Here is a 10,813-nt window from a genome sequence, read left to right on the forward strand (position 1 = left end):
ACCAGCAAACATGTCAGTCAAGACACTACCACCCCTGCTCCTGCCCTTTGAGAGTTCACATTCTGATTGGCAGATTAAAGACTCTCTAAGTATATAAAATGTGTAAAAGTCACTAAACCCAGACCTACCATTCCAGTTATGTGAGAATTCAAGAGCAGAACTCACCTACCAATTACAATTTTCATGAATCTCTACAGAAAGAATATTAGCATCCTATTTAAAAATAATACACAATTCCTTCCCTGTCATTCTTGAATTCCTTCCATGTTTATTCTACAGCAAAATCACAAATCTGTGTCTATTTATTATTACTGAGATGGACAAAATATGACATTATATTCCCAACCTCTACTTTAAGCAGAGAGTAGGAGAAGAAAAGTATCCCACAGATCCTAAAATCCACCATAGGTATGACTGCCCTACGTCTAGGACTGTTTATGTTTCAAATATTATATCCCATTGTTTTGAAGAACATACTTATATTTACCAAATACCCCAAATGTGGGTCCCCAAAGTGTGGTGTCCATACTGATGGCAGATCAAACTGCATAAGAAAATTAGGGCCAGTGGAGCAAACAGGCCTTTTGTAGAGTTTAAATTGTAACCACCTCTTTGACCCAACTTCTGTATCTAGGAATTTACCAACCTATAAATGTACACGTGTTCAAAAAGTACTGTGTGGTTGCTTACTACAACTTTATTTATAAAAGCGTAAGACTAGTATCCTAAATGCCATTCAGTAGGGTTTAAATCAATTATGGTACATTGTAGCATGGAATATTATACAGACAATAAAAGCAGATCTATATATTACGATATTGGTCATTCTAATTGCTACCTTGTATTCATCAAAAAAGAAAAGAGAAAGTCAAAGAGCTCTTAACCAGAAGTTCATGCCACAGTTGAGCAGTTCTTCTACTAAAAGTGCTCCTCCAGCTAACAAGGTGAAGGTAATTTCTGCTTACCTGAAAAGCAAATTTCAGAATGGCCATTATTGAAAAGTCAAGAAAATAACATATGCTGTGGATTCAGTGAAAAAGCAATGCTTATACACTGTTGATGGGACTGCAAATTAGTACAACCTCTATGGAAAACAGTATGGATATTCCTCAAAGAAATAGAAGTAGACCTACCATTGGATCCAGCAATCTCACTACTGGGTATCTACCCAAAGGAAAAGATGTCATTTTTTAAAAAGACACCTGCACTTAAATGTTTATCACAGCACAATTCACAATCGCAAAGATGTGGAATCAATAAGTGCCCTTCAATTCATGAGTCGATAAAGAGACTGTGATATGTGTACCATGGAGTATTACTCAGCCATAAAAAGGAATGAAATCATGTCTTTTGCAGCAACTTGGATGGAACTGGAGACCATTATCCTAAGTGAAGTATCTCAAGAATGGAAAAATAAATACCACATGTTCTTATTAATAAGCGGGAGCTAAGCAATGGGTGCGCGTGGGCACAAAGAGACATAAAGGCCACTGGAAACTGAGAAGAGGGGTGAGGGGTGGCAAGGAATAAAAACTTGCCTATTGGGTACAATGTGCACCATCCTGGTGACGGGCACACTAAAAGCCCTGGCTTTAGCATTATACAATGCACCAATGTAACAAAAACATTTGTACCCCCTTAATATTTTGAAATAAAAAAAAAATTCAAATTTTAGAAAAAGTGCTCCTCCAGCTAACAAGGTGGAGATGATTCTGTTTACCTGAGAAGCAAATATTCCATCTGTATTGTTCAATCTAGCCATAGAGGTGATAGAAGGCAGCATTGCTGTGTAACTTTCCCCTCTGTTTATTTGCAACCCTGTTCCCCCCACCCCCAGGGAAGGGCAGGCAGGTGTTTGTGGGGAAGTGTGAGTTGGCAGAGAGGGATGTAAATGTGTTCCTGTGTACCATATAAAGAGTCGCTGCCACACTGTGGGCCAAAAGGTGACCTGTGCCATTGCCCCGTGATGCTCAGAGCTCCTGCTGGTTCCCAACAGAAAGGACCTTCCGAGCTACTGGCATGTCTCATGGTCCAGTTTGTAGGTAACTTTCTCTCCTTGCCATTTCAGGGAGAGAAGAACTGCCTTTCACTTGTTTCTCCTGGCAGATACCATTCAGGTTGGGTCCAGTTAGGCTTTATCCATTTCTTCACAAAATCAAAATCAAAAAAGTCATGGAAATCTGACCATCAAGATCATATAACTCAACCTTCCCTCCCATTTCACAGAGGCGGAGGCAGGCACGCGGGATGCTTGTTGTCTGTTAGATAATTGCCTTTCTGGCTGGAATCAGAAAGCGGGTCAGGCCCAAGAGTGAGGACTAACACCTCCGTTCCACCCTGTGTTCCTGTACTGCTTTACCCCCAAACCCCTCTGTCTTCCCCCTCCCTGGCCCCCAGCATGGCCATGGCCTTTCCGGTGTAGAGCCAAAGACACCAATTCAAGAACTAAAAACACAGTCTGAACGGTAACTGTTTTTGCCATCAAACTTCTGTAGAATGTGTGCTTGTGTGATCATTTCTTTTCTTTAACATTGATTTCTCTTCCAAGAGTCATGCCTGTTCCTTAATGTTAATGATTATAAATCACCGTTTAAGAGATTTTTCTCATAACATATTAAAACAAGTCAATCTGATCAATTCTATTAGAAACATTAATCCGTTGGAAAGATCAATCAAGCTGATTGTAGGGGATTAGGTAGATGTAGGTCAGTTACCAATCTTCGTGTTCACTTTTAACTAGTTTTAGAGGCACAGAATTTGTACTACTTCCCACACCCCTGGTCCCAGACTCTCCCAAAGCCAACCACCCATCAACGATGCAGGAAAGCCACAAAACTCAAGTGTCATTCTGATATCAGAGCAGTACACAGTTATAGGAAACCATACGCTGACTTCAGTCATTGATTCATCAGATAACGCAATAGCTACCCATAGATGGTTTCACTGTGGCTCAAGAAATTCCAGAAATGTAAAATATGAACAGGTCACATCCAAACCTCCTCTAGATCCATTCAGTGCCAGACACTCTCCATTAGGTGACTTTAAACTCTGTAATGGCAAGAACTCAGAAAACTGGCCTGGAGAGGGTCTTAACTGATTTCATCAAAAATAGAAACTACTTATTTTTAAAACACTTATGAGATAATTTAATGTAGTAATATACAATTGGCATTATTTCCCATCCCAAAACCGTCTTAAAAGAACTGGTGGTTAAAACTAGAAGACAAAGTAATATAGACCGATTGCAGCCGGTGGGGAGAGGGAAGCGTGGAGAAGGATTGCAGAGAGCCTGCAGGTGAGAGCACAGGCTTCTGACTAGAGCACAACTGTGGGAAAATAGGGTTTAACATCACTCGGTGTAGAGTAACTAATGAGATGCCTTGTGATTAAACCAAAATTTTTAAGTAAATAATTATTTGGAAAGAGACTGATAAAAAGAATATGAAGACAATGGAAAAAACCGAGAAGTACTTTCTTATGTTATAAGGTCAATAAATACAATTATTCAGTGTTTTCATCGCAGACCCCTCCCCCATACAGCTTTCGACATATCCTTTATCTTTATAGTTAAATGAACATCAGAACATACTCTTAAGTCTAAGTTCAAAACAATGAAGAAAAGTAGAAACAAAGCAAAACAAAAACTGTGGCTAGCATTGCCCATTTGTGTACCAAATTTCTCTAAGTTGTAAAGGAAAAATCTTTATAAGTTTAACATTTTATGCAAATATCTTCCATCAGTATAGTGCTCGCACGTGTTGGACACCGAGCCAGCTGGGACCCGCAAGAGGACCATATTCTGTTCATGGTTTTATAGACATGCACACAAATGCACACACACACGCATGTCACGGGACATCCAAAGCTAGGATAACGCACTTCATGTCTCCTTTTACCCAGCTAAATACAATGCGATGGATCTATTAAGGTCAGGGAGAAGACCAAAATCATCCAAGTGTGTGCGCAATGACCCATTTACTATTCTACCTTCTTCCTCATAAGGAATCTCCTAAAGAGAAACTGTTAACAAGAAGACAGGCGCCATTAGAACACGATAGCCAGGAAATACCAGCACAGGACCTGAAATGAACGCCTACCAGCCGTGGCATAGGTTGGCGGTAGGTGAGGACTTGCCTAGGAACAGTGGGTTTTAGTTCTTATGTTCAAAAATCCCACCACACTCCTCTCCAGGCAGCCTGCATGCCTATCAGCTACTTAAAACTTCAGGTCAAACCAACCTGCTGACAGGCAGTCTGAAAAATCAGTGACTGCGACTGAAACGTAATTTCCAATAGCCTTAATTTAATACACGCCATATTGTACTCTCAATGATTGAAATGAACAAACAAATAGGCCTTCCAAGTTGTTGGAACTTAAAAGAAGACTCCTTTGGAACTCAAGGTCAGCAAGACCGATGTATATACTTCTCTCTGGTCTTCAATGTGCGTATCGTCAAATTTGGCTTAGAGACCCAGAGGTGAAAAAAATACTAACATTGAGCTTGAGAGATAGAGGAGATGCGGTTTCTTACCCATGGGTAAGGGCTCGTGCATCACAACCAGCTGCCAGCACTAGTGTCCACTTGGCCCCCATCTCCACCGTTGAAGTGTGTACAGCCGCCATGTCCACACGGCCACATGCCACACACCTGCCATGTGTATGCAGATGTGCTCTGCAACTTCAGACAGGTGCCAGGCTTCCCACATCCCAAAGAAATAATTTACAACAATATGGAAGTTGAGCGTTCACACCCTTAATGGTTTCTGCAGTTACATATTCTCGATTACCAAGTAGCATTTGTATTTGCCAAATAAAAGGATATAACAAAATCTTTAGACATTTTTACACTCTAAAAAAAGAAACAATTTGTATAATAAATCATTTCAAAATTATGATAATCTCTGAATAATATGGACGTAAGTACTTACCATTGCCTAGTCTAACTTGCAAAATACTCTGCACAGACTCCTATTACCTGGGGGATGCAGGAATTATTTGCTACGGTAGCGCAGACCCTGCATGGCATAGCTTTTTGTAAGAAAATTTTAAGACCAAATATTACCACAAAAGGGATGAAAAATGTTTGCTAAAATATAATTCTTATTTCTTTTTTTATAACTGGCAGCCATATATTTGTTAATTATTAAAATAGTACAAAATATATCCAGGTTGTTATTTATCATAATAATGATTTCAGTTTCCATGGACTTCAGTTCGTAACCAAAAGAAAAGGGTGTGTACCTTTATAGAGCAACCTGAGGTCAAAGCCAAATGCCGCGTACAGAGCTGATGAATTTGCCAGGCACTCATGGCGACATCAAATTATTCCCCCCAAATATGGAAAAATACCAACCATACAAAAAAAGTCATCTGTAATATTTGAATTCCATACTAAACACCATTTTTTTCATTAATTTCATTTCAAATTAACTTAAGAAATGCCCTGACTTTTGCTCTAAAGTCATAACTAAGCAAAGAAAGTCAAAATATGGGCAGTCACTAAAATACCACCTCTTTTGAGGTAAGCAGGCAGCACAGCTCCCAACTATTTCTAGCAAAACCCAAATGCACTGTCCAGGGATAGCCCAAACCAGTCCTTTGTTTCAAGATGCACGCCAAGCCGTGCAAAAGGTTCCAAGTGCACACAGAGATTCCTGTTTTCTGTGCAGGGACGACTTTTGTGACTTCGTGTTTCTTGTGACGTCAAAGGAGAAGAGCCATCGACTCTGTTTTGGAGACATGAGCCCATCTCTCCGAAGCTCTGCCCAAATCGGCACCTGCCAGGCCCCAGGCCCCAAGGCCGGGGTGCAGAAAGGACAGCAGCCCTACCAACAGCCCTCTCCCTTCGCCACCAACCTGGGCTCAGACTCCACCCCACACGTCTTTCCACCTAATTTCCACAGCTTAACCAACAACAAAACATTTCCATCTGGTTCATTTTTCCTTTGCATTTTATCTATAGCCCAGAAAAAGCTTGACTAGTTCATTTGGGCCTACTTTTAACCAAATCCAGAATGCTTTAAGTGAAATAAAAGGTGTCTGCCTGGGTTTCTTTTATGTGGAAATCAGATATCCAAGTATCACTTTTGTTTCCATAGGAAATTTTCCATCTCCACTTTTTCTTTGGTGTTATTGTAGGCAAAGAAGCACCCAGCTGCTTCCAGCACCACATCTCTCCTTGAAATCACAGCACATCAGCCCCTTGCTTCAAGCCTCACCTCCAACTTCAGGACGCAGAGGGCCCTGCCTGTGCAGGGGACGAAGATTCCACATGACGTGACCCTTAGCATCCCCGGATTGGAGCAGCATGGAGGAAGGAAATGTCTCTCCCTGCTGTCCCTCATCAGCCACAAACACTAGGGGGACAGCACCGGACCCCCCGCCCTCCTGACGCAGGTGCCCTACATGCAGACGTGAACACAGGCTATGCCTCCATAGCACAGCTTGTCCACACCAAGGCACACAACAGCAAGGCAGCCCGGGAGGGGAAATGGCCAGCAGTCCCTGGCCAGTGCCTCCCGGCCTCCTCCTGCCACCTCTCCCAAGCCACCCCAGCCCCCCGCCCAGAGCTTCAGGTCCATGCAGACCTGGGTCTCCAGCATCCGCCACATCAGCTCACTCCCACCCCACTCCCAATTTTCTGAAGAAACACACAAAATCCCATTTGTGGGGGAGAAACATCTACTCAAGTTGCCTTGCTATAGGGCGCTCTGAGGAAGCCTGGCTGGGGCATCCCTGTGGATGGCTCTCAACTCCAAAACGCTTCCCTGCGTGTGCTGCTTCTCCTCTCTCCTCCCCCTCCCCGCCCCTACCTTGCTCCTCGCTGCCGTCCCCAAACCAGGCAGTGGGTTCCTCCTCTGGGAGCCGGGAGCCGCCACCTCCTCCACCCTCCAGGGCTTTGCGTTTCTTCGACATCTCTGCCCAGGGCTGGGGATTTGGGGGTTTTCTTTCCCCACCCCCAGCCCTCCCCCCTTGGAGAGGAGAGTGAAGGTGGGGTTAGGTGGTGACAAAAGGGGTGGGGAGAAGAGACCAGAGAGGGAGGTGGAACAAAATGCTGCTTAAAGAGGAAAAGGGACTTGTGGTGGCAGGAAAGGCAGGGGGGGCAGAGACTCAGTGCAGAAACCCCCGGTGGGCTCCCTCGGTGCAGCCCCACGTCTAGGAGCCTGTGTGCTGGGTCTCCTCTCTCCCTCTCTCCCTCTCTCTCTCTCTCCCCCCCCCTTCCTCCTTCCTCTTTTTCCTTCAACTAGGAGGGTAAGCTGAGAGGGGAGGGGAGATTAAAAACAGAGAGGAGAGGCTCCTCAGGCATCTGGCTGATTTCTCCCTAATTTGGGAGGGGGTGGGGGTGCTCCCGTGAGGCTGCCGGCCCTGTGTGGCTGTGAAGGAGGGGTGTCTTTTGGCTGGGGTGGGGGGCAGCTGGGTGTGCAGTGTCCGGTGGGGATGTGTTTTCAATGGATTGCAAGGAACAGTGGGTGGAACGAAGAAAAGAAAATGCTGCAGGACGCAACACAGTGACGCTCTCAGGTGCTAGGGGCTCCGGACCCCTCCTCCCCTATGACATCATGGGATCTTTAGCAAAAGAGGCTGGGGGAGGTGGGGGGACACAGGAGAGTGGCGCCAGAAGCAGAGATGAAAAGAGGGGACCTGTCCCCACCGAGAACTGGAGCAGGGCGGCAGGCACGGAGGGAGGGAGTCGTGGCGCACGCCAGCCCTTCTCCGCCGGGCCGCCTTTGGAGGCACCTGCGGGTCTGGCGCCGCAGACGCTGCGGTTTGCAGCTGGCGCGCAGCCCTGGCCGGGAACTTGGAGCTCAAAAACTCAGACCCAGCATTAGCCCTGCGGCTGTCACCGGGCACCGGCGCCCGGGCTGGCTGCAGTCTCTCTGCCCTCTGCAGACCCTCGAGTGCTCCGGCTTTACAAACTCCAGTTTCTTCTTTCTGGTTTCCACCCATCGCCCCTTCCCCACGACTGTCATGTCCACAAACAACACGTCTCACACACACACGTACCCACGTTTCCTTATTGCCGAAAAGGATGGAGGGAAGTGATGGGAAGTTTAAGAAAAAAAAGTAGGAAAACGGTTGGAATTAAGTTTTTCTGGACTCCCAAGGGTTAAATAATAGGTCAAAGGAAACTGTCAACTTACCTGCCGAAGTATGCTGAAGCGCATCTCTGCCTCCGTTTCCAGTTCACAAATTCAAGCGAGAGAGAGGAAGATAAGAGGGCAAGGCGCCGGAGCACGGGGTCCAGGGCTCCATCGGGAACTGCAGAACAAGTTGCCACGCGAGCCAGGTGGCCCAAGTTCAGGACCTGTCCACACTGGCAGCCGCTCCGACAGCAGGCATATTCCAAAGGCTTCTTGCACCCTGGGCTTCCCGCTGATCTTTGGGCTGAAGGGGAGACAACTGTGAACCCAGCGTGCTGTCCCTCTCTCCCTGCTTTCCATCTGGGAGTCTCCGGGAAAGCCGCACCGCGCGCTCCGGGCGCCAGTGAAGACCAGTCCACGCAGCCCAGCAACTTGGGACTCGCACAGCCACGGAGAGGACGTGTGTGAGTGCTCCTGTGCGCGCGTGTATGTGTGTGCGCCCGCGTGCACTTGACATTTGGGGGTGCATGTGCTCTCAGGACGGCTGTCCCTGGCTGCCTGGAACTTAGAGAGTTTCCCTTTAAGCCGGCGCTGCTGCTCGGACACCCCCCCGCGTCCAACAGGAGGCGATGACGTCTGTAGCCTCGTTGCCAGAACGGTCCCCAGGCTGCCGCTGCCGTTCATTGACAGGAGCGGGTGTTCGGACGTCAGCAGCCGGACCTTTGGCAAGGCTGCTCCGCGGAGACGGCTCCCACCCCCGCACCTGCCAGCCCGCCCTCGGGGTGGGGGGGGGCGGTAATGAAATCAAAGCTATCGAGGGAGGGGCCGGGAGGAGCTGGGGCTGGCGGGGAGGTGACTGGATCTGCCCTCTTTGTCCTGGAGCGCTGGAGTATATAAATAGTGCAGTCTCCAGCCAGACTCGGGAGCCCTCTCGCACGCCCCCGCAGCTCCCCCCGCCTCCCCTTGTCACTTCGTGTCGGCTCGCTCTGCCTGGAGGGAGGCAGGGGGCGGGGAAGCGGGGTGTGGAAACAGACGCTGGTTCTCTCTCCTCTTCCCATTCATAGATTCGGTTGGAGCTTAGGGCCGCCGCTCCCAGAGTCACAATGAATGGATGGATGCCCGGCGCGGAGACCACCAGGTCCGCTGGGACGCAGCCGGCGCTGGGGCCGCTCCTCCAGCGCCTGGACTCGCACCCTCGCCTCGGTGCGGGTGGGGGACCCCAAACGACCATCCTTAAGATGCCAAAGGCCTGACCTCTCCCTCCTCCCCAACACGCACCCGAGGTCTTTCCTAACCCCTGCAATGTTGTTGGAAAGCAGCACAGAGGCAGCTGCGCTCAGCCTCCGCACCACGGAGACTGCGGGTGGGGACCCGGACCAGAGCCAACCCGCAGCCCGGAGAGTAGCAACAGGGAGGGCAGCGGCTGAAGCCAAGGATGTCACCTCCCGCAGCGTACCCCCCGGCGACCCTGGACCTTGGGCCTGCCTTCCTGAGCACCCAGGGGTGCGCTGCGCCAGGTGGGGGGGCAGGGGGAGGGTGCGGGGACTGCGGCGCTGGCTCCCCACCCGAGCCCAGCTCGCCAGGAATCCTGGGCTAGCCTGGCCACGGGCTGCTGCAGGAGCACCCGGTGGTGCGGCGCACGCCGGACCCTGGGGGAACACGGCGCCCCGGCGCTGCCCCAGCGCGGTTCGCACAGGAATGAAAGGGATTGAGCTCTGAGGCACCAGGCACGCCGCCGCTGGAGCTTCATGCATGTGCCCAAAGGCTTCATCCACCAGTGTCGCTGCAGTGAAACTGAGCGCATTCACCACACCAAGACCGTGCCTGGCCGGGTGACAACAAGCGCCCAGCCGTGTGCTGACTACCTGCACAGAGCCCTTCCTGCTCAGCCTGTGTGAGAAGGCTGTAAGAAGGGGCCCATTCTTCTGGCCCTCTCCTGGCACTTGGGCCCTTGATCCCTGCCCCTTGTGCTGGAGAAGGGGGAGCACTCCACGACTGCCTGGCTGCCTCCCCACCCGTCTGCCGGGTCCTTCCTCCCTCCGTGCACACACTCACATGCGGGCACACTCACGCGCGCACACATACCCACAGACATTCACACGCGCACACTAACATGTAGACACACACACTAACACACGCGCACACTCGCGCTCACACACAGGCACACACACTCACAGGCTCACACACATGCTCACACACACACACACACCCGCACTCACACACAATGTTTCTCCCATGGAAAATGAAAACCTCATGAGTCCACCTTCTCCCTGTTCTCCGCCCAGCTTCTGTGTCCCTTTGCAACAGACAGCCTGCAACAGGTGTGCTGGACTGGCCTGGTTTCTCTCCTCTGGCTGGCTCTCGAACCCACTCCAGCACTTACCTACGGTGCTACTGCCACTGCTCTGCGAAGTCCCTGCCCCACCGGGTCACCACTCAACCCACCTGGCACCATCCATGGTCAGTTGTCTCGTTTGACTACTGACCGTAGTGGACCAACTTCCTCGTTCCCCCTGAAGTCACAGCTTTCACTTGGCTTTCAAGATGCTACACTCTCCCGATTTTTGTCCTGCCTTTTTGGCCACTTCCTCTTAGTCACATTTGCTGAACTTTTCACCTCCACAACCTCTCGATGGATGTTGGCACGTCCCAGGCTCATCCACGGCCGTTTTCATTCCCCACCATTACCTGTCCCTGGTGACCTTGCTCGGCCTCACAGTTCAAACACTGAC

At 49.3% G+C, this 10,813-nt stretch overlaps 1 protein-coding gene and 1 pseudogene across 1 annotated transcript in view; one reads left to right on the plus strand and one right to left on the minus strand.

The window, feature by feature from the left end:
• LOC105822316 (putative transcriptional regulator encoded by LINC00473) overlaps positions 1–6,915 on the minus strand; it is a 43,421-nt gene extending 36,506 nt beyond the window's left edge. The window contains 2 exon segments of the mRNA XM_012659273.1: positions 6,219–6,356; positions 6,813–6,915. Of these exon segments, the coding sequence (XP_012514727.1) occupies positions 6,219–6,356; positions 6,813–6,915 (241 nt within the window).
• A 1,795-nt stretch (positions 6,916–8,710) lies between these two features.
• Positions 8,711–9,334, plus strand: LOC105822323 (annotated as a pseudogene).
• The last annotated feature ends 1,479 nt before the right edge of the window (positions 9,335–10,813 follow it).

The sequence above is a fragment of the Propithecus coquereli genome, unplaced genomic scaffold (assembly GCF_000956105.1).
Source record: "Propithecus coquereli isolate 6110/MARCELLA unplaced genomic scaffold, Pcoq_1.0 Scaffold601, whole genome shotgun sequence".
Taxonomy (NCBI): Eukaryota; Metazoa; Chordata; class Mammalia; order Primates; family Indriidae; genus Propithecus; species Propithecus coquereli.